This window comes from Heterocephalus glaber, unplaced genomic scaffold, assembly GCF_053883595.1.
Source record: "Heterocephalus glaber isolate CG9 unplaced genomic scaffold, H.glaber_assembly_v1.0 deba00001569, whole genome shotgun sequence".
NCBI lineage: Eukaryota > Metazoa > Chordata > Mammalia > Rodentia > Bathyergidae > Heterocephalus > Heterocephalus glaber.
In genome coordinates, this window is record NW_028258354.1 from 5,017,594 (window position 1) to 5,041,854 (window position 24,261).

The 24,261-nt window shown below is 38.0% G+C and overlaps 1 protein-coding gene across 2 annotated transcripts in view; it reads right to left on the minus strand.

Annotated features, from left to right (window-relative positions):
- Positions 1 to 2,283, minus strand: part of Lrig3 (leucine rich repeats and immunoglobulin like domains 3) — a 47,402-nt gene extending 45,119 nt beyond the window's left edge. For both annotated transcript variants that reach the window (XM_021241417.2, XM_004861155.4), the window contains exon 1: positions 1,740 to 2,283. In XM_021241417.2, the coding sequence (XP_021097076.1) occupies positions 1,740 to 1,984 (245 nt within the window). In that variant the 5' untranslated portion in view covers positions 1,985 to 2,283. The remainder of the gene's footprint in view (positions 1 to 1,739) is intronic.
- Between the last annotated feature and the right edge of the window lie 21,978 nt (positions 2,284 to 24,261).

Genomic DNA, 24,261 nt, shown 5'->3' on the forward strand with positions numbered 1-24,261 from the left:
AATTTGTTTTTAGTGTGCCACCAAATTATCTGCAAAACAAAATCCTAATTGGGTCAGCTACTTTTAAGACAATGTTTAAATAGGTATCAAACCCCTTTGGTTCAACTCAACTTTTTATCAAGGGCAACAACAGTTATTTCTTTAAAGACATCTAATTCCCTCCCCCTAGAAAAATTTTTTTTACATTAGCATTCTCCAAGAGGCTACTACTTGGCACTGCAAAACTATTGAACAAAGTTAAACTCAGTGCATAATCAAAATATTTCTAAGCACACTCCAGGGACCACTGTTTTCACGTTCTTCCTCATCCCTCTGTTACTTATAGGTGTTCACCTCTAGTCATTCACATGTTGGTTCCATATGTTGTCAATAGAGCCATTCACATCTCATGAATGCACCACGCTGACCCCCACAAGAGGCAATTGAATGGAATTAGCCACAACTAATTGAAAGTCTTCCTGCTTTAGGTTAAAGCCCTTATCTCCTTCACTGGTAATAAAAACTGAAGACGTCTCATGATATGATATTAAATATCAATCCAATCAATCTAATACTCTTGAATTCAACTTTATTAAAATGCAGTTTATTAAAAACACAAAGAACATGCTGTTTAATGGTCAATAATACTACAATTCATAAGTAAAAGAATTTATATTAGCACAATATTTAAAAACAACTTATTAAAGTACTAGACCAAGCCTTCAATCACTGTTATTACACTAGGATTGTCTACTACAATTGTTTAAGAACTGAGACTTTCCACTGCAATTCTACTAGGCCCAAATCTGAGATTAAGTATGAACTGCAGTTTCATTTCTTTTAAACGAGACTATATTTGTTTAAAGAAAATACAAGTTTTAAAATATTTTCGTTTAGTTTTACAATACTCCTCCAACTTTAACGAAGCTAGAGGCTAGGTGACTAAAAAGAGAAGTGGCAATTGGAAAGGTCTAGTATTTCCAACTAAATTATATTTTCTTCCTTGTTCTTCCCTGCAGTTGGCAGTGATTTCAGGTTTTCAGATTTCACGGTTAAAATCCAAAAGCTTGCATAACAACGCTCCGCGCTCTCCCAGAACTGTCTGGGCGTGCTGAGAAGCTACAGGAATCATGCCCTTGGTTCTGAAAAAACTAGTTTGTTCTTTTCCTTATCTGCTGATCAGTACCACCTAACTTTTTATGGGAACTAAGACGTGTTGCAGTGTGGCCCAGGAGGGAGATTTATAGTCTACTCATGTGAATTAAGCACGCGGGAAGAAGCAACAAAAGTGTCTATCGTAGCGTGAACAGTGACCGAACTGGGTGTTGGAGCTTCCCAAACGAAAGGCTCGCGTGCAGTTACTGACTGGGAAAGGGGAAAGGGGAAAGGGATCCTGAACTAGGTAGAATCCGACGTGGAGCCACCCTCTTAAACTCTGAAGGAAAACGATAAACTCGGGTCGTCTGCCTGGAAGGAGCACGCAGACCAGCGTGGCCCTGGCAGTTGCCAGTGTCCCCTCCCCTCCTCCATCTGTGCCCTGATGGGGCGCGCCAAGCGCCCACCTGCGCAGCGCGCAGAAGGAAAGCTGAGGCCACCCAGTTCTTTTTCCACCCCCATGAAGCGCCTTCAGAGGCCTGGGCAGGGAACAGCTGCCTGGAGAAGACGCAGCAAGCCGATCCCTAAGCCACCGGGCCCTCGCCCGCTCCGGTTTGCCGGAATCGGGCGGCGCGATCCCCTTCGTCCACAGTAAGAATACTTACAGCCGAGTGACCCAGGACGGCAGCGGCTCGGGAAGACGTGTCAGCCGCTGGCGACTGCAGTCCAGCAGGTTCCCGAGGCAGCGGCAGGGAGCCGGGCACGGGCGTCCAGCGGCAACCCCGGCGAGCTGCCCGATCGCCCCTTGGCCGCCGCGCACTCTGCCCTCGGCCGGGCCCGCGCGCCCCAGCACCGCGCACAGCAGCAGCCCCAGCGCCGCAGCAGGAGCACGGAGCCCCAGCGCGCCCATCGCAGTCCCGCGGCCTCTGGCTCGGGCGCTCTGCAGCCTGCGCCCGGGCTCGGCACAAACTTCTAGGCGAGAGTGGGTGGACTCCGGGATCCCGACCGCGTGCTCCTCTCTCGAGCTCCCGGGTAAACTTTCTTCACTCCTGTTCGCGAAAACTTCTCATGCCCCTGAGCAGCAGGAGCGAAACCTAAAAAGACGGCCAGTTGCGGCAGTTACAGCCGGAACGATGTCTGCAAGCTTTCGCCAGGAAAGAAACTTTTTCGCCTCCTCCCCCGCCTCGGTGCTAGAAGTCCCCACGCAGCAGAGCTGCGAGGCGGGGCGCAGGAGGCCGGCGCGCGCCCATTGGCTCCCAGACCGCGGTGGACCCGGCGCCCACGTGACAATAACAAGGCTACATCCCTGGCCCAGGCACGGGAGAAAGTGGATCTGAGATTGCAGGAAATTCAGTTACATTTTCCAGCCTCTCCAGTCTCCACTACGTCCTAGGAACCATCTATCAAGTGAAGTTGAAGGGCGAAAGGGAATGAGCAAACTAGTGAGCAAATGATAGGCTAGTTCTCAGAGTTGGAGGGAACCCTGCGGAATAAAGTTATATTAGCTCCGTTGCAGGAAACCTTTCAATTCCAAATTTTAAAAAACTATATGTATTATCTTAACCATCCACGGATCAAACATTGGTTTCCATGAAAATGAAATTCTTTTAACATTAATGCCACTGCAGTTATTTTTTTCCATAAATTAGCACCAGAAATAAAAATGATAATGAAATGTAAAAGTCATGGTTTTGGAAATGGTGTATTAAGTTACAAATAGCGAGCCTTAGTTCTCTGGATAGAGATGGGGCTAAATGACCTTACAATCAACCAGAGATGGCAATCATAGATTCCAGGTAATAGGCATAATAAAAGTCATATTTACTTGGATCTTAGAGGAAAAATTTAGTATATGCATCTTGATCTATTGTAGCTTTTGAGTGATGACTTTTTTTCTTTTTTCTTTTCTTTTTTTTTTTTTTTGTGGTACCAGGGATCGAACTCAGGACTTTGCACTTTCGAGGCAGGCGCCAGGACCACTGAGCTAAATCCCCAGTTGACATATCTTGATTGAGAATGCTACCAGGCTAAAAGTACTTGCCTCCCTTTGGGGGCGGGTGAATGAAGGTAAGGATGGATTCAGGCTACAAGACTTCCCAGGGAAGTCTGTGCTGACTTCTCTTGCAGGTGACTGGGGCCTCTGAATGTTAAACATGATGGAAATCTCAAAGATCATCTGCGAACTCTGTTCTCCGGAGTAATCTGGGCAAAGTAATAGACTCAGAAAAGGTAACTAACTAATTTGGGGCAAAAACAAAACCTGGAAGCTTACTTTAAGCTTTTACTTCTACAGATACCTTGTTGTGTGCTGTTTGCCCAAGCCTGTGTGTCCTTGGGGGCCGCTTGAACTGCTCTCATGGAGGACTGGGAGTAGCTTGTGGAGCTGAGACCTTAACCCTGATCTAATAGCCACTGATTTCCACCGTAGCAAATCCCTGTATCCGTGGTGCTCACATTCATAGGAAAATGAAAAGACCCACTTTGAAGTTGACACACCCTATTTTAGACAAGTTATCCCATATTCTCTTCAGCTGCCATTGGCATCAACCCTATCATCTTTTTAAATGATTTACAAATAAAAATATTTATAATTTAAAATTATGATTGTGCCTCCTTGTGAATGGGCAAGATTCATTACAGTCATGCTGTGGGTTTTCCAGCTCTGAATCACCCATGTATTTCATATAAGGAAAATCAGACTTATGCACTGGAGTTTTTAAAAAGAAGAAAAATACCTGTATATACATTCCATTATGTATGGGCAAGGGGATGGGAGGATGGTGATGTCATACACATAATAGAAGTAAAGCACAAATTTTCTACCATTGGGGTGACATTTCATTCATTTTCTTTTCCCACTCTACACTCTCTTTGTATTATTTCATTTTTTCCCATGAACTAAATTTGTATTAATTTCTGATATTCACGGCATTCATATTTCCAATTCAGATCTTTCTCCTACAGAAAACAGTACACTCATGTATACATTCAACCACCTACAGATCATCTAGAATGAGATATTCAAATGTGTCATGTCTGAATTACTTGCACATTTCACTGCCCCTTACACTGACTTTTTTTCTCCCATGTTCACTGTCCCCTAAGAATACCTCCCTCCATCCGGATGACTGCCCTCAATCCTGAGTCACCTTTAACATTGGTCACGCTCACCATCACCATATCCAATTAATTAGCAAGAATTGTTGAAGCTATGGCTCTAAATGCATCTTGTGTGTACTTTCACAGATGTTGCACAAATTCGGTCCACCTTCTGCTCTTGCTTGGATTACTGCCACAGCCCCCTCCTATCTGGCATTCCAGACCTCTTTCCACAATGCAGTCAAATGATATCCCTCAAGCTTCAATCCGAGCCTGTGACTCAACTCCCTAATTCTTTTCACCAGTTCCCATTGTCCTCAGAGTAAAGTTCAAATTCTTTAGAGTGACCTATGCAGCTTTCTTTGCATTTTGGTCCCTATTTACCTCTTTAATTCATTATATTTCAGCATCCCCCCCGTTACTCTAGGAACTACTTGCAATTCTCTTTCCAGCTGTGCCCTTTGCCCTCTTTCACTTGCTGGTGGCTCTATACAAATCACTCTTTGTCCCTCTTCTGCTTGGTTGATTTGTGCTTCTATTTAGGTATCCCTCCTTTGGAGAAAACTTCCCTAAGTCCTGCTTAACTAGTCCTCCAGTGTGCTCCCAGTGCATCCAGTGTTGCATAGATCGTTTGTCAATCACTAAGTTGGAAATACAATAAAATCTCTTTTATCTAGCTCTATTTATCAGCCCACTGGATTAGCTGTCACTTTTTGTCCTCTCTATAAGATCTGTTGGCTGATGCCTATGACCAGCTGGAATCTGGAGGCTCCCAGCCCCTCCCTAGAACATCCATTGCATGCGCTGCTACCAATCAGGTGCTGGTCCTCAGTAGTGCCAGACTGGTATATATCCATAGCTACACAATTGAATAATGTATAAACCAAATAAATATGAACATAAGAAAATGACTTCATTTCTTTGATCATGAGTTTGAAGCTTGGGAAGTATCCTTTAAAGGTAATTACAAATCAAGGCTGTCAAATTTGATGAAGACAAGACAACTGGAAAAGTGGGAAGGGGTCTCAGAGTACATTTTGTATTGCTATGACAGAATGTCCAAGATTGGGCAACTTGTAATCAGCAGAGATTTATTTCTTACAGTTCTGAAGGCTGGAAAGTCCAAGGTCAAGGGAGTCCACATCAGGTGAGGACTGCCTTGTTGCATAATTCTATGACAAAAGGCATTACACAGGGGAGGGGTGCTGGTTTCACCTCTTTTATCGGGAACCCATTCCTGCAATAATGCCATTAATCCATTCATGAGGGCAGAGCCTTTATGACCTAATCACCTCTTAAAGGTCCTCTCAGTACTGTTGTGTTAGGAATTGAGTGTCTAACACATGAACTTTGAGGGACACATTTCAAACCATAGTAGGGGGACTATAAATAACTAGGAGAAGTCCTTACACAGTGCTTTTGCAAGCATCTTTAACATCTTGTTCTACTTCAAAGTAATCATAACTGGCAATCAATAATCAGACGATGCTTTATGGGTATGGCTTATGCTTGTCCAGAACTTCACATGGCCACCGGGAGAGTAAAAGATAATGACACGGAAAGGGCGTAGCACACATTAAATATGACTGCTCTCTTCTCAATATATCCTTAACCATGCTGGCCATAGCGGAGCTATGCCAATGGAAACTATAATTCAAAGTAAGATTTTCACAGACTTTCCAAACCTTTTATGAACTGAAGGGCAGAAAGACATTCCACTGGGTGTGCATCTATCTGAGCAGACAAGAACTGATTCCTTTTAGTGTGTAGAAAATAGAAATGAAAGCAGAGTGTCAGGAAAGACAGTCTGAAGAGGAAGAAAAAACAGTGTGATAGAAGAAGAAAAGTGCTATGCTTTAAAAATATGTTTCAGAATTAATGTGATGGAAATGCTATCTCCAAAGCAAGAGTGTTAAGCAGTGGGACTCTGAAGAGGTAGTTGAGCCATGGAGGTGCTCCTGAAAGGACGCATGCCTTTATCACAAGAGTGCCTCACCCTTAAAGCTGGTTTGCTCTAAGAGCCTTTTTGGCCTCCTTTCACTGCCATTCTCTCTCATGCACTGGCTATACCTTGTGCTGTGGTATGATGCAGGGACAAGACCCTTAGCAGATATGGACCCCTGGCCAGTGTCCAGAATTATAAGAAATACATTGCTTTTTTAAAAAAAAAAAAATTACCTAGCCTCAGGCATTCTGTAATAGCAGCCAGAAATGCATTACGGCAGAAAATGAACATACAATTATGTTTAATTTCCCAAAATTTATCATTAGATAACAGTAATCCAGAAACAGGCTAAGTGAATTGCTAATTTTCCTATGATAATTGTTTTTTTTAATATATACACAAACACACACAACCAGGACACAGTGGTTGATTCTCAGTATTTGTGGCTAACGTCTCATGAATAAGATTTAGTGTGAGGATAGTCAAATTCATTTTAACTAGGACTCATTTAACATTTTGATTAAAATGGGACAAAGTGGGATTTTTCCACTCCTGATACTTGCACTGATTAACCTGAAGGGTGAAAGTTCACTTTCCGGTGGAAATTGCCTAAATTTTACCAGTCATGCAAGCCCCATCCACTTTCAAAATAGCCACCTACTGCCCATTTTTAATTAGTATAGTCCAGCCCCAGGGCTCTGTTCCATTTTCCTGTTTTGTTTTGTTTTTTTTTCTTTTCCTGCCCCTGGCAAGTGTGAGACTTTCTTATCTTGAGTGCTGGCAAGGCCAATGACTCACAGATAAAAAGTAATAGAGGTGCTAAGCTGTCAGTTTTAACATCCAAGGACAAGAATGAAAGCTAAACACTCAGTACTTGCTTTATCATTACAATGAATGACACATTCTGTGTATGTGTGAACTGTGAAAAGGGGAAAGAGATAAGGCAAAGGAGGAAGAAAAGCACAAAACCTCCCAGATAATGATTCCAAAAGCAAATGCCTCTGTACTTTGTAACCTAACCATATCTTTTTCCATTCATTAAGGCATTTTAGAAGATATAGATAACCCCATTTTCTTACATACAGACACATAAAATGCATAACTTAGCCAAAGAGCAGAATCTTGTTTTATAAAACCCCTGCTATGAACATATTTTAACTCCTTAGAAAATATTTAGAAAAATGAAGATAACCACCCATCTGTTTCTCTCAAGTTGGCCAACTGTGCAATATTATTTGAATTGAAAACAAACACTGTTATCTGAACATTCACTTAACCACAAGTTAAATATACATTTTTTGTATTTTAGTTATTTATCAAGTAATCCTCTAGGAGTAATGTGTACTCTGAGGGAAACTCATTGTAGACAAACTGGATATCCTGGGAAATACCTCCATGTAACCTGGAGCTACTGGGAATCTAAAGATGGGCCCGGGGAATGGATGGAAGGCCAAGGGCACCTTTGACCTCTATCAGATTTTCTTCAATGCCAAGTGTCTTTCCCCAGTACTGGACTTTTCCTTCCGGGAGCTCCAGTTTCTCTTTTTCTGTGACAACTTCAGGATAATTTCTCTTCTTCCAAACCCTGTTCTATTATTACTTATTTAATTGTTTTTGCAGAAAAACAATCCTAAAACTCCACTAGGAAATCTCAACAATATCAAATCACTCATCCCAACAGGAAGCAAATGCTTGAGACGTTGTTACAAAATATGCAGAGTGGTCAGAAAGTGAAGCCCTATAACTTCAGCTCACTTGACAGTTTTACATGGCAGTTCCTCACCTGGAAAATGTGATGAAGAATGACTCATTGCAACCCATTAATACTTTAAAACTATGAAGTCCCACATTGATCCTAGTTCCTATTTCTCAGCTCCCAAATTGCCATTTTCTTTGCATTGTTCAGAGATATGAGGTGAGTTAATTACGGAAACATTTTGCTGCTGGAATTATTGGAATTCCATGAGCCCTCAACTATTGAATAATATTTGATTTTAAATTGGAAAATAAGACAACACATTTTATAAGCTTCATTTAAGGTCCTAAACCTATGTGCTATGATAGCATTCTACACATATTCTAAGACTTTTTCGTAGGAATTTTATTATGCTATCTCAAGAAGTTACTGCATCATTCAATTTGTTGTGATTTATACCATGAGGTCAAAAAAAATCATTAAACATTTACTAAAATGACTCATATATCCCCTCTGGGAACTTTTCTGCAGAATGTCTTCCTCCCATTTCTTGGATGAACAGTTGGTCTGTGTACTATCTCAGAATTAATTTGCATTTCCGAACCCTGAGAGTGCTCTTAAATGAGTTGTTTATTGCTTTTATTTACCGTTTCATCCTCATATTCATTTTACATTTACCCAGGCCTATCAAATTATTAAGGTGACTTTGTCATGAATATTCTCAGGATCAAGTTCCCTGCATTAGAATCTCTGCTTCTGTTCCTGAATATGAGAATCATCATCAAGCTACAATGCTTACCGTATTATTCTGCATGAATATTTTCAAATAGAGAATAAAGAAGAACTTCGGTCTAACGCAGTTAGTTTCAACATAAACTTTGCTCCTGCCACAGTAGAAGCAATAAAAATACTTTCCTGTTAAAAATTCCAAAATTTTGGCCCAAGGCTTTCCATACTTTTATGGTGTTTATATATTCATATAAAAAGATTTCCACTGAATATGGACATGGAGCATGAAAAAGCTCTAAGGGCACCTTGCTCATCTGGCTGCCTCTGCAGCCAGCATCTCTACTCCTGCAGAAGTTATTTCAGACTTGAACAACTCTTTTCCGTGAGAGTATTCATCTTTACAGCCCATATTAACAAATCCCTCTCACTCATTTGCTGCCATTTGAGCTTTTCTGTTTTTTTTTTTTTTTTTAAACTGGGAAAAATAGAAGCTGTTACTAGCAATATTCCTGAACTTTGCCTTTACAAATTGAATAATTACAATTCTTGGAGTTTAGCACAAACACTATTCTCTCTCTAACATGATCATTAGGGTTAGGATTGTCTCTAGGATTTATGTGTTTTGCAGAGATGAGCAAGAAGAAGTGGAGTTAAAAAGACCTTGAAACTCCTCAAATGCAGATAGTCAACATTTATCAAGCTCTTGCTATTTTCACTACTCTCTAAATATTTGTTGTATATTAGCTCACTTATTTCTTACAGCTACCCTATAAGATGTCATCCTCATATTACCATATTATGAAACCGAGGTACAGAGATGCTAAAGAATTTGTCTGTGGTAAAGTTGAGATTCAAACCTAGTCAATCTGACCTCACAATGTACCTCTTATCCATCATGCCACTCCACTTTTTTAGTCAGAAGAAGCAAGGATTTCCAAGGTCTCCCATAATCCTCAAAGAAGGAGTTCCTAGCCAGCAGACTGGAATCAATACCGAAAACATAAACCTTGCCTGGTAATTCTTGAAGGTCACCAATTGCAAAAACTCTCTCTTTTTCCTTCCTTCCTTTTCTTATTAATTCAAATTTAGGAAAAATATTTGTCTCATGTAGATGTATGAATCAGTCACTTTAGAGTCTGATTTGCAAATATTAATGTCCTTGCCTTGGTATCCAAATGGATTTGAAATCTAACCATTAGAATTAGCTGTATAGACTCTGTGATGATTAAAGTTGATTGTGTTAGCTTGATTGACTTGAGAGGCATCCAGAGGATTGATGTAGCACACTTGAGGGAGTGTCTGGATGGGTCATGGAATCATGCCCTTTTTTTCTCTGGCACAGTTCCTCTGCTTTGCTTCCTGGCCACCATGAACTAAGAATCTTTGTTCTGCCACCGTGAGGTTCCTATGGATGGAATCCCCTGAACTACGAGCCAAATTAATCTTCTCCTTAGATTGTGGGCATTGTATATTATGTCTCTGAGACAGGAAAGCTGACCAATACAGACCCAGACATTACTGTCTCCCATATCACTATACCCTTATGTCCAGGATCAGTGCATAAGGTGTCATTGACAGTTTAGAGTCAATGTTCTGTAAAAGTAAGTATAGCGTGCTGGAGAACCTGGGCAGTTAATCAGAAGAGCAAAAAGATATAGAAATAGAAATAGTCTTCCCTTTCTTTACAATTTTATCTAGGGCTGTACCTAATTAGGGGAACTATGAATGGAATACATGTGATCCAAGAAGCTCAGACAAATGAAATATTAATACTAAAGATTATATTTCAATTGTGGAGATACTTTATACATGGTAACAGAATTTCCTTTTTCTTTTTGGTTTATGGGCTAATGTTAATTTTTATGTTCTTCTAACTCCTGTAGATAGTAAAGAGAAATTTGAAAAACAAAACAAAATAAGCTGTCTCAAGTTGGCTAAGTTTAAGTTCTAGTTTCCTAATCCACTGTTGTTTGATGCTACCCTTCAAGTCTTTTGCCCTAGGAACATTGAAGAGGCTTTCCTCGATTAGGAGACTTGAAGTCCACCCTCAAATTCAAAGAGCTGGGATGGGATCGTAGTTGGGTAGCCTTGGCTCTATTCCAGCACTGTTAAAAAAAAATCAGTGACCAATTCAAGTTATAAGATTAACTTTCTTTAACTTAATCTATACTTATACATACTAAGCCATTGTTTCACGACAAGTAATTGGAATTATATGATAATATTATAAGATATTATGTATTATTATACCATATTATAAAATGTAATATGTCTTGAAAGTGAATTTACCTGTGTGTGTGTGCACAAGTGCTTTTGCCTGTGTGTTGGCTTCTTCCCCGTGATGTGAGCATCTTGTGAGCCTGAGGCCAAGGACTCTCTTAACATCTGAATACTCATCTCAGCCAGTGGTATCACCTTTCACACTCTTACCTAGACTCTGACTTTTCCTTGCCTCCTCTCTTTACCTCAGGGTTTACAACCCACCTCTCACCTGGGCAAGTCCTGTCAGATCTACTTTTAAAGTATGTGCTGATCCTGACCAGCCTCAACACCTCTGTTCCCACCACACTCTCCAAGCAACCACCCTCCTTTACAGAAGTTAACGGAAAATCCTCTCAACCCACCTCTGGAATCCCTATAATCAGTTCTCCACAAAGCAGCCCATATCTCCTTTTAAAGCACAAACCACATTGGTCTACTCTCCTGCTCAAAAGCTTCCCATGGTTTCTCTCACATTTGGAATAAAATTTATAGTTTTTATGGTGGTCCATAGGACCCCCAGGACCTGCCACCTTCTCGAATCCTACCTCCTACCACTCAGCTGCAACCTTGTACAATGCTCTCTCTCTGCCAACAGCATCCCAGTTCCTTTTCCTTTTATTTCTAAAACACACCAAGTTTATTCCTACCTGAGGACAGCTTCAGTTGCTTTTCCTTCTGCCTGGGTCATGGTCCCCTGATCAACTTCTTCCACATTTTCACCTCTTTAAAATCTCTGCTCAAGTTTCACCTCCCAGAGAAACTACTTTCTCCATCACACCCTCAACATAGTGGCTTTTTCCTCTTTGGCCCAAGGCAATCTCATTTTTATTGACTTATTTTTCTTTGCTTTATGATAACTACTTGCAATTACTATATATATATATATATATATATATATATATATATATATTCATCACTACTATTAAAACTCCACAGTCAGCATTAGTAATCAACAGAATTCACAGAGTGCCCGACTCCCCAGTGCTGACACAAAATCAGAGCTTTGTATATTTGTGCTGAATGTCTAAATGAGTCAATATTAGAAGCTTTGTCTCCCTGATTGCAACCCTTCCACTTGGGCATAATGTGCTCCACACAGAGGGGCATTCTTGCCTCATCCTTTCCTCTGGGTCCTTGACTATGTTCTCCCATTTGAACAGATTTAGGTTTTCATATTTGAATAAAAAGTCAAGGAGTAATCTAGTTCTGATTAACTGAAAAGCAATTTGGGGTTTATTTCATTCTGTAAAATAACCAGAAAATTAATTTTTCTCAACAAAAAGTGAATATTATGGATGAAACAGCAGTTAGTAGCAGGCATTTTCCACTAGTTTCTATGTCCATCGTCCTCTTAACCAGGGAGAATTTAGTAATCTAAAACAACCCACCTGCTTTGCTATTATTCCCATTATAATTTCCTCAGATTCTCAGAGGATATAACATAGGTTTTAGGCATCAGCTGCTCACTCTCACATTCCTAAACAGAAAGTCTTTGTGGTACACCGTAACTGAAAAGCTAAGGAATCTCAAGCAGTACTTTGGTCTCATGGAAAAGTGTCTTCCTATTAATATGTTAAGAAGTTTCTTAATATCATCTACTGTCACAGGAGAAGTACAACCTCTGATAATATATAAGATAGTTTGGAAATTGACATTAATGGTGAATGCAAATGAAATCATACAATTTGCTGATGGTACAGTTTTCCTCCTCCTCTTAGCATCAGTTGGAGGGCAACTTCAATTTGTAGACAACTGCTTCCCACATGTGAATTATAGTTAAATTATAACAATGATGTCATTGATGTGGAATACAAAGTGCTATGATTTTCAGTGAGGGTTATTTTACCACAGCTGTGAGCAATGTGTTTCATAAAGACTGGTATAATTCTCTGGGGAGCCACGTTAAACACTCACTCTTGGAACTCTTTAGCAACAAAATAATGTTTAAAAATAATGCAAAGGCATTTTTTACCCACAAGGTCAATATTTTATGTACTTCCTAGCTAACAAGCAAAAACTGAGTTCTTATATTGTTATACACATCATAAGTTAGGCAAAAATCCATTATATGCTATATAAGCAAGCCTGCAAATTAAACTAAGAGGGTGATCAACTATAATAAAGGTAATTTTCTGGTTTGAAATAAAAGTATAAGCTCATGGTGCATTTGGACATGAAATATTTGAAGAAAAATAGCCTGGGTTAAAGGTAGGATTAGATTTTTCTTAAAAACCTTTAAGACTGCCTGTTTTTATTTTGGTTGGATTGAAGTGAATCATTAGCATTACTGTAACTTGGGTCAGAGCTGGCCTGATGAGGGGGATGGCTGTGTTCCCAGCAGCCCTACTCTGCAGGGGAACTGCCACGGTGGCCTTCACCACAGGTGTGCTCCACCACTACACACAATTCTCTCCTTGTGGGGTCTCCACAATGGCTGAAGCTCAGTATTTTCATCATAGAGAGAAAGTTCACCAGAAAAAAAGGAAAATAATTGGCAACTAACACTAAGCAGCTGTATTTAGCATAAAGTGCAACCATTTCTTATGTTCTGAATCCTTCACCTGTAAGCCTTGGATCTGGTGTGTTAATGCTCTTAGGTTGTAGTCTTTACCCAGGATATCTGTCAGAGTCCTGCTTGACAGTCCTGTTGCCATTTCAGAGAGTCCAGGTGGTTGAGTATCAGATTGTTCCATCTCATTTCCCTTTGGGGTTGCTGTAGGTGATCCAGAAGTCTGTTTTTGAGACTTGTTTACATGTCTTCTCATTTCCACGGGAGGGTGTACTTCTAGCACCCACGTGGCTCACCTTTTCTGCCCTGGGGTCTTCAGATGCCAGCAGGGGAGCTTCCCTCTGGGTGCTGGGACCGGCTCAGCTTCTCTGCCCTAGGAGCCTGGAATGGAGGTGGGCAGCTTTCCTCTGGGTGCTGGGACCGGCTCAGCTTCTCTGCCCTAGGAGCCTGGAATGGAGGTGGGCAGCTTTCTTCTGGGTGCTGGGACCAGCTCACCTTCTCTGCCCTAGGAGCCTGGGATGGAGGCAGGGAACTTCCTTCCCGGTGCTGGGACCAGCTCACCTTCTCTTCCCTAGGAGCCTGGGATGGAGGGGGACAATCTTTAATAGCCCTAGGCTTGGCAACTTTCAGCAGAAATGATGCCAGTTCCTAATTTTAAAACTAAAGCTATATTTATGCAATACTTAAACAACTGGTTAACTCAGTGAAACCATCACCTCCACTTAATTTGGCGACATGTAAAGGAACAGATCTCTGATAAATAATTCATCTTCCAACTAATCATCAAGTCCTTCCAAAAGTGGTCACATTTCTAGCTGAGATTCACGACATCATTAAAGAACTAACGGTCCAACAACTCTAAACTATGCTTGAATGATAGCTAAAAACAATGTCTTATATTAATTTTAGTAAGATATGAAAATTTGTTTTTAAACAGCGTGACTTTTATTTCAGTGATATATTTATCAAAGGCAATTGTGAAGTGCTCAAAAATGCCTTTAACTAGGTTTTTTTAAATCAGAAAATACAGCAGTTCCTTTTTTTGTACTTTATTATACTAACCTTTTTCTTTTAATGTATTTTATGCTACTATAGATTTCTCCTTAAATACTATTTCATGGTATAATTTTTCTCCTCGAAAACTTTAATATTATATATATATATGCAACTCTCATTATATCCAATGTATATGAACATTTGAAAAATTATTAAAAATATACCTATCCAAGTATGCATAAAGTGATGAATATGGGTGGTTTGGTCACATTTGAAAGATTTTTGTTCTTTATTGGTGTTTTCTTATTTTCTAAAATGTGACTTGTCTATGTAAAATTTTTAAAATTTAGTTTTATTTGCTTAAAGTTTAAGTAATTCTTCATTTCTTTTATTTTAAAAAGAAAAAACAGAGAAAGTGGAAATGTTTTCAGTTCTACAGCCTGGTCCTTTGGACTTAGGAGACTGTACTCCTCTAAAACATGACCACATACCACTGGTTAGACCCAATGTCCAGCATCGTGGATATCTTTACTGAAACAAACACAAATAGAAGAAACAAAGGAAAAAATCATTTTAGAAATTTTCTTGGAAAGTTGAACAGCATTTTTTCAATATAAAATAATGAAAGAATAGGTCACATTAATACTATTTAATGAATAGTGACCAAATGCCTATTGCCACCATGCAAATAGTAGTCATATGGTAGAAAGGTAAAGAGAGATAGCGGTCTACTTAGCATGGTGGTTAAAAGTTTGATTTCAAATCCTGACTGATCTGGGGCAACTTTTCAAATGTTTCTAAGGCCAAGTTTCCAATCTGTAAAATGCATATAATGATGCCTATTTGAAGCTGATTTTCTGTGGGACTTAGTATTTTTAGTGTGCTTACAATATTGCCTAGCACACATGGCAAATGACCAACAACAAAAATACAACAATTTAACAGTTAGGAACGTATCCTTTTTTTTTTTTTTTTGGTACTGGGGATCGAACTCGGAACCTTGCGCTTTCGAGACAGGTGCCGGACCCACTGAGCTAAATCCCCAGCCCTAAACATATCTTTTTTAAAAAAAAAAAACTTTTTTTTTTGACTATTACCTTGATCAGTTTATAATGTTGCACTGTCAGCCACCTTACTTTTTGCTTTACTTTGCTGGTATTGCTCTCTTCCTCTGTCATTTTAAAGAAATGGTAGATAATACATTGGATTTATTTCAGCTCATGCTTTAATACATTTGCTTTTCTCTTGATTACTTTTGAAAGGGAAAATTCACTTGATGAGGCTAATTATGATTTCACAGAATGTATTTTGCACTTTCATTATTTGGGGCATAGCCTTAGAAAAACTGAAAATTGAACATATACACACTAGTTAACTGCAAGAGAAAAATGAATAGAATCTGGGTATACAGACCTTTAGATTATGAGTCTTGAGCTTTTCTTTTTTTGAGGGTTAAAAAAATGAGAGAATGAGAGGAAGGAAATTGAGAGCCCTTGCAAAGGAAGAAAGAATGCCCCTGTTTGGAAGTAATAATTTAAATCAACTGCCTTATCAGCTGAAAGCTCAAGTTGAGCTGATAATGGTTGAATTTCCTGAAATACTTTTTATAGAGTACAACTTTCAATGGTTTCAAACTTTTTCTCCATTTAATAGTAAGAACGAGAGAGTCATATCTTAGTTATGTGAGTGGGAATATTTTAAGATTTAAAAAATATGTGTTGCCTTGGGAGCAAAACACATACAGACTTCAAGGTGAAACTTGAGATATTTCCTTTAAATTATTAATTATATTTTATGAGATACTATTTCAATTTTACTTGACTTTTGAATTACATTGTTTAATGCTTGGGGCTATACATACCTACTATAAGAAGTTAACTTTGAAAATATTTTAAAAGAAAATTTACAAAAAGAAAATGGAAATTTTGCTTCTCTATTAAAGCTTGAAAGTGTCTCTATTTTCTCAAATTGATAAAGTAGTTGGTCTGTTAATTACCATATTTGCAATATTTTAATAGTAAGTTATGAATCACCAAGCTAATGTGCATATAGTACATTAATTGCAAGTGTTTTGATATGTTTTATGAAATATGAAAAGTTAAGTTTTTCTAAGGATATAATTAGTCTTTCAATTTTGGGGAGAGAGTGCTTCTAATTATAATTCTCTTCTAGTTATAATGTGTTTCCACTCACTTGTTCTTATTTAGGTTTTTCAGATGTCAGCCTAAGTAAATAATGAGAAAAAAGAAGTGAGAAAATGCCTACACATGGAACATGAGAATTATTCTTGTGAAGGAACTCATTCATCAGAAAAATAGCGATAGTAATTTACCATTTCTTTCAAAAACCAGAAATTGTAGCCAAAGCCAGAAGATTAAAAACATGCATAAATTTAATTATAATTTTAAAAAATTTGTTAAAGATCCAGTCAAAGTAACTTCTTATGGCTTCTTAAACCAAGTATATGATTTAAGTACAGGTTCTGCCCTTTGAGAGTTCTGTAGACCCAAGCTAGCCTCAATGTCAGCTTAGGGTGGGGAGTGCATTATCCTAAAAGTGAATCCCTGGTTCTGATGCCTGTAGTGCTTGCCAATGGTTGAGATGAGATGAGGAAGCATGGACTGAGTTGTAAGCTGTTTACACAGACTCTATTTACTTTCTCTCAGTGATGAAAGATGCAGAAATATGACAGGCAAGAAGACCCAAAAGTTTGCTAGTAACTCAGAAAATGGGAGGTTAGCCAAGGCTTTTAACGCCACACAAATAAGAGTGTAAATGATAGGAGTACAAACTTTATTTCCCAAAATAGAAAATGCTTATGATAATGCCGAATGCTAGTCACTCAACTAAAGAACTTCACAAATTGTGTATTATCTACTGATCCTCCTGATAACACTGTATAGTAATTATTATTATTACCATTTTACACATGAGGAAACTTGGAGCAAGGAGGACTAAAAATAATTTCCCCAAAGTTCCAAGCCAAATAAATGGAGCTAGAATTTAAACTTGAGTGTCTCATTCTAGAGAACATATTTAAAACCCTTACTGTGGTTCTGGAATGAAGGAAAATTTTGAATGTCTCCACTTCAGGAGGTTGTACTGAACCTAGATTAGGTGTTCACAAGTATAAAAATACAAATATTTTTGGTTAGGCTGACTGCTGGATCTAGTCATAATACCTGTGCCCTCTATGTAACCAATGGCATTATGAAAGATCAAATATAAAATGTAACTTATAATTAAATAAGCTGATGACAACATTCTTTAATTGTTCTATCTATCCTTTATGAATATTTGCCAAATTACCAATGCTTATGGAGATTCAGTGAGAATATCAGAATAAAGATTTCCCCCAAAGAATTCATTTCAGAGAAGCTGAATAACATATGTGGACTATTCATTAGGTTAAGTATTGCAGCCATTTAAGATGATAGTATAAATCTAGTGGCTTTGTAAAGGAAAATGATGAAAATATTAATTATATACAGAGAAAAAGGGCCAGGGATTTAGCTCAGTGGTTTCACCTCCTGCTGTGCAGGCACAAGTACCCGAGTTCTATCCCCAGTACCAAAAAAAAGAAAAAAACAATACAGAGAAAAAGTTGCTTATACATTATATTTATGATTATATTTAAAGGCATTTTAAAATAAAAAGGAAACATATCAAAATGCTAACAAATGGTTGTAAGTTGATGTGTTTGTTTTTTCTCATGAGTTTTTTAATATAGTTAAATTATTTTCATAATAGAAAAGAAAGAATAGATAGAAAAACAAAACAAAAGAACAAGAAAGGTACATTGCAGGCTTGCAACCAACAGTTTCTTGAACTGTGAATGTGGCTAATCATTAACAAGGAGAAGCTGAGTTTTTCCAAAGAGTTAAATGCATTCTCCAAGATAAGAGAAATCAGATTGGGGAAAAGACATACAAATGCCATTTAGACATTTTCAAGAGTTGCAGTTAACCCCAATACTGAATCCAGGAAGAAAAGACAGAGGGGGAAGAGGTAGAGAAGGGAGGGGAAAGATTTTAGAAGAAGAAAATCTGTTTAAGTTTTGATGTCAGCTTTGTTATATACTGAATATCTATTAGACAACTGGTAATTTTTTATTGATACTTGGAACAGAAGTTCAGGGAGCGTGATTAGGAGAGGAACCATCTGCTGATACATAAGGACTGCAATTCTGAGAATGTGGTAACTCATTTGGGAAAGTATTCTAGAGAGAAAATAGAGTCAAAGAACCTTGAGACACTTAGGAGAAATGGACTTGAGCAGGTGAAACTAGGACAGGGAGGTCACTTAGAGACTGATACTTCACTTCTGTGGAGTATTGAGGACACTGGGAATGATTGGACACTGAAAGTAAACGCTATGTATAAAACTGAGTTTAAGAGGTGAGGAATGAGGAAATTGAGGATGACTGTTAGATCAGTACTAGTGCGAGTGTGTGTGTGTGTGTGTGTGAGTGTGTGTGAATGGTGAGATCACCAAATTGATTCATGAAATAAACAGGACAAACAGATTTAGGGAGATTCATGAGTATAGATTTTGAGTCTCAAGCATGTATGGTACATGGATATGGTTCATCCAGGGAGAAATAGCCAGTCAGCAAGTAGATCTAATTAGAGCTCATAAATGAGATCAGGGCCAGCAATAAAGATCTATATGGTGAAAACCATGGTAGTGTGTGCAACATCTCAGAAAGTGTATGTCAGTAACATCAATGCTATGGCAAAGCTAGGACTGGTCTTCACACTGATGTGGCTGTGGTAAGGGTCACTGGTACTTGGGTAGGGGGATGGGACCAAAAGTCCAATTACAGTAGGTTGATAATGAGTGAGAAGTGAAAAACTGTCAACAATAAATATAGACCACTCTTTTAAGAACTATGATAGATATAAGATGCAGAATCCCTTAGCATAAGAAAGAGATGTATAGCATGTCTCTAGAATGTTGAAAAGGAACCAGAAAAGAAAGATAGTTGAAAACACCTCAGTTGGAGATAATCGATAAAGAGGGTTTTAGAGAAAGTGGCAGGGAGTGAAGTTGCAGTGAACAAGAACAGGGATATGTATTGCTCTGAGAAGACCACACTGAAGGGCTATGCAAACACAAATTAAAGCACCAGTTCTTCTCTCTCTCTCTCTCTCTCTCTCTCTCAACAAACTGAAATCTGTGTTTTATATAGCCTGCCATTCATTGTTCCATAGAAATAATTAGCAATCTTCAAATTAATAAATTCCTACTGGTCTTTACCCTTCAGCTAGCTATTAGAGTTCTACAAGTAAGGAGCAGCCCCATTACTAATCAATTTCTGAAGCTTGGATTATCTGCCCTTTTGACTTTGAAATCACATAGCCTACTTTCTGTGAATCCTTTGGTACTAGAGAGTTTTACTTTCGTCAGAAGGCCCCCAAAGTGAATATTTAATGGATCTTGTATGTTAAGTTAGATCACCCCCAAATCTCCTCCAAATATAGTAAAAATTCATCTAGCTGTATTTATTTGCATTGATTTTTGGTGAAGAAAATAGGCAGCACTCTAGCTGGGTTTTTTAAAAATTCATAAGGCAGTAGTAGAGAGTAAGTTAATTTCATTGACATATTTTAAAAGCATTTATTACATATCTTGCATAAATTGCCCCCAAACTTCATTGTTTGGAATAAAGGGGAAACTAAGGTCTGGAGGGGTGAAGTAACATGTTCAAGGTCACAGAGCTGGTCAACAGTATTAAGGGAGCTGGAAAAGAGAATCCCTGGCATAAAGGTCTAGCATTATGTGGTGTACGATTGCCAATTTACACCAAACTTATGAATGCTTTTTCTTCCTTTCACTTTGTTTTAAGTATACATGAACTTTGTTGTCCTTGGCCTCAAATAGTAGCTCATGTTTTCATTACCGTTGATGATGTAATCTGGGTCTATTTGGACATTTCACTATCTACACGTGTAACAGGATCTGGCTGCCAAATAAATAAAATGCTGTTTCCGCCTGCCTCAACTGTGATCTTGCAAACCAACTATAATTGTCTTATTTTCTAATTATCCCCTTTGTTAACAGAATTAGTTTAAAGGACTTCTTCAGTTTTAACATTTGCAGGATACAATGTGCCATGTCCTAAGTATAAGTAATAAAGAATAAAAATAAAATTAAACAAATCTATCTTAGAACTGGTATATTATTTGTCTCAGAATTTGGTTGGTTCTAGTTTTATAGATCTAAATATGAAACATATGAATGGAAAGATTCTTTTGAAAGTGAGCCTTTATGGTTTTCTTAGAAGAAGAGGTTCTATGTGTGTCAACTGAATTAAACATGACATAGGATTCCCAGGGTGGAAATTTGAGCTCTTCAGAGAGTGTTAGGTGGTTGGACTAAAGGGAAAAATAAATCAGAGACTTGGAAAGCTTATAGGTCTTATCAAATCTTATTTGCACTCTTAGGGTGGCAACTTGTAAAACAAATTAGTTATGTCACTCTTGGTATCTAAATCCCATGACAGTTTTCTAATTCTCTCCTGTGGTAATAATCCTACACATTTAGTCTGGGTTGAATACTGTTTTGTTACAGAATTGAAAGTTCTTTTCAAAACCATGGATCCTTTTCTTTTGAATGATAGTTTTTGAAGATAGGGACCAAGCACAACTAAACAAAATGAGCCCATACTCATTGCTGACTGTGTTATATTTAAGGGTATTCCTTCAAAGAAGACATAAATAAAGTGTATCACTTAGAAATGGGTTGGTCTGACTTTAACAATTATTTAGGCAGGAACAGGCTTAATTATAGCTCAGCAGTTGGGGAAACCCTTCTTATTCTAAGAAGCTGAAGTCAGTGACTTAGAAATATCACCCGAGTGTTAAAAGTCTGGCTTGTGACATGTGTTCCTTATTTGCTGTGAATATTGCTATAGTACATTTGGCATTTCAAGGTTTGAAAACAATCAAGCAATACTTTTTAGTGCCTTTACCTAGTGATTTTATTCCTTGATTTTAAAAGAGTTACATATATCTTATCCTAAATTTATTTTAAAAATGGAACAAATATAACTAGAAACTAACATGTCTATATTAAACCTCCTCTACAGAAGTAAGTACTATAAACACAGGGGTCTTCTTTCCTCCTGAACTTAAAAAAATGTTAATAATGATAGTAATATCACTAATAACATGATAATATAGTAACAATAACAATAATTATAATAGCAGGTAACAGAACTATGAATCAAATATTATTCACTTTGCTTTATAAAAATGTCTTTATTTTTATCTTCACAAAAATATGATGGGGTAGATAATATTACTATTCCTAAATTGCAGATGACTACAATTCAGAGAGGTTAGATGATATTGTCAACAGCAAACAGAGCAGAGTGTTTGAAATAAATTAAAGCTACCCTCTACTGCCTCATATACTTGCATATCTATGTTTGACTATAATACAGTCAAATTTAATCATAATTTAGAATTATATTTTATTCTAAATTATATTTTAGAAACAAAGTAATATTCTGTCTTTCCCACAAATTTATGAATTTCTCATGTGACTAACCGAACATCAACATAATTTCAATAGTCACCTAAATTTTCATTATTTGTCTGTATCCTACTCCCTTTAGATTCTTTGTAGGTTTTGGGTAGTATAATAATGTTATGGTGAACTTAGGTTTACATAAATCTCAGCATATGTAATTATTTTCTTAGGATGGATTTCTAGAAGTAGAATTACAGCTTGCTGGGATGACATTTTAATGTCACAATATTCTAAACTATGAGTACAAGTCAATTTGAAAAAAATACTGCATCTACACATAAACTTCAAATCTTTAAAAGTTTGTTAATGGGAGTACTTATATTTTGAAAGCTTTTATGATGTGATGAGAGAAGGCAGCAGGCTAAGCCATGGGAAGCCATTCTCTGACTCAAGCTTGACCTTTGCTCATTAATAGGTCACTGCTTTATCTTTGTATGAAACTCCTGCAGCTAATCCATCCTGGAGTGCCCATTGATTTTGACTAAGCTGTGTTCTCAGAGCAGCTTTTAAGGGAACTCAGCAAGAGGAGAAATTAGGCTGAAGATTGCAAAGCATGTACAGATGCTTAAAAGCACAACACAAAATGTTGTTTTCAAGCATAATTTTTATAGACGTCTTTGTAACACAAAAATAAAAGAGCATAAAATAAATTCTCTTCCAAAGGCACAGTTATCATGAATATGGGAATTTAAAGATATAAGAAATAAAGGTGGGGTAAGGCCTCCATAAACACCTTTACTCTCCAAGCAGAAGTCAATACCAGTGACACAGGTGGGATGAAGTGGTGGTGGTAGGGTTCAGTTGCTGAAAATATCTTTGTTGCTCTTAGTAACTGTTCACTCTTGTCAAGTTTAGTGCTTCACTTCTATCTTTCACCCTGGCCTAACCAATCCCAGCCCCAAAGCTAAGTCTTAGTCACTCTGTGCTTTATTGTCATTCACTGGTAGGTTCCCATATAGTAATTCTCCTCCTTCAGTCCTTCCCTGGACTCCCATTGTCAGAAAACCATATAAATATATATTGTCTTCATTAACCAATAGGCCCGGATTCTAAAAAGAACGTAAATTGTTTTTCAGTGCCCTCTATATTCTTTGCCTTCACATAGTGTCTTGTGGTCCTCTGTCCTGGGCAGGTCTTCCCCTGTGTGCTCAAATTTGTCATGGCTGTTTTCTGAAAAATGACAGCTAAGTAATCAAATGAGCAAACTCAAGCTAAATGAAAGGGCATGTTCCTGACTGTAGTAAACTGAAAAATGAAAGCAGGGGATTAAATGCAAAGTGATTACAGTGAGAATACATAAATATATAATAGCGTTTAGGATTGTCTAGGAGATTAAGTGTCTGTAGTTGTACCTTTCTTTAAATAACATTCAAAAGCCCCTTTCCAATGCTCCCTCAGGGAAGGTAAAGCCATGTATAATGTTACCTATTATAAAGGATCTATTGGTTCTTTATTCAGAGGCTTAGGTTTAAATTCTTGACTTTCAAGGAACATTATGGAAAGAACTCCCCCTCAGTGAGTCTCTAAATACCAAACAACCATGGGCTCCCAAATTTGGCTGCACGTCTGAATCCCCTAGGGAGATTTATAAAAATGCAGTGGGGCCCGGAATTTATGTTTCTCAAAAGCTCTCCAATTGATTTTGGTATTCAGCCAAGTTTGTAGACTGCTGCTAAAGTGGCTGTTTGGACGTTAGCTAAGTCAGTTTCTGGGCCTTCAGTGGCTAATCGGTAGGTGGCCTGGTGCATGGACATTGTGCCAATCACTATGACATTTTACAGCCAAATTAGTCTAGGATTGTGAGTGGCAGAAACAGCTTAAAACAGGAGTCTGAGTCCTCTATTTTATGAGGCCGCTAAAAAAATGGTGATTCGGGCACCACAGTAAGTAAGGGACAGTTGAAAGTTAAAAACACACTCTTTAACACTCACCTCTTAGTCTCTTCATCATAAAATAGAAATAGTACAGCTGGGGATTTAGCTCAGTGGTTCCGCTGTTGCCCTGAAAGCACAAGGACACAAGTTTGATCCCCGGTACCAAAAAAAAAAAAAAAAAAAGAAATAGTAACTTTATATGATATCTCTTTGGTTAACTTCAATTTGAAATAGTTTATACCTAAAGGAGAATTAAAAAGCTAGTCTAGCATAATCCAAGCTTTCTCTAATTTTACTATTTTATGTAATAGATCCTCTAAACATTTTATCAATCATGGTGTATTTATCAAACTAAAGAATTAAACCTTGAGTTTCCCCAATTTTCCCACTGTCTCATTTTGTTCAGGATGCTATGACAAAATAGATTAGATAATTTATAAAAATAAATTTAATTAAATAAATGAATAAAATAAAGAAAAGAGGACAGGAAACTCCAAGGCAGACTTTTGGGGAAGAGCATCAAGGGGAGGGGGAGGAAAGG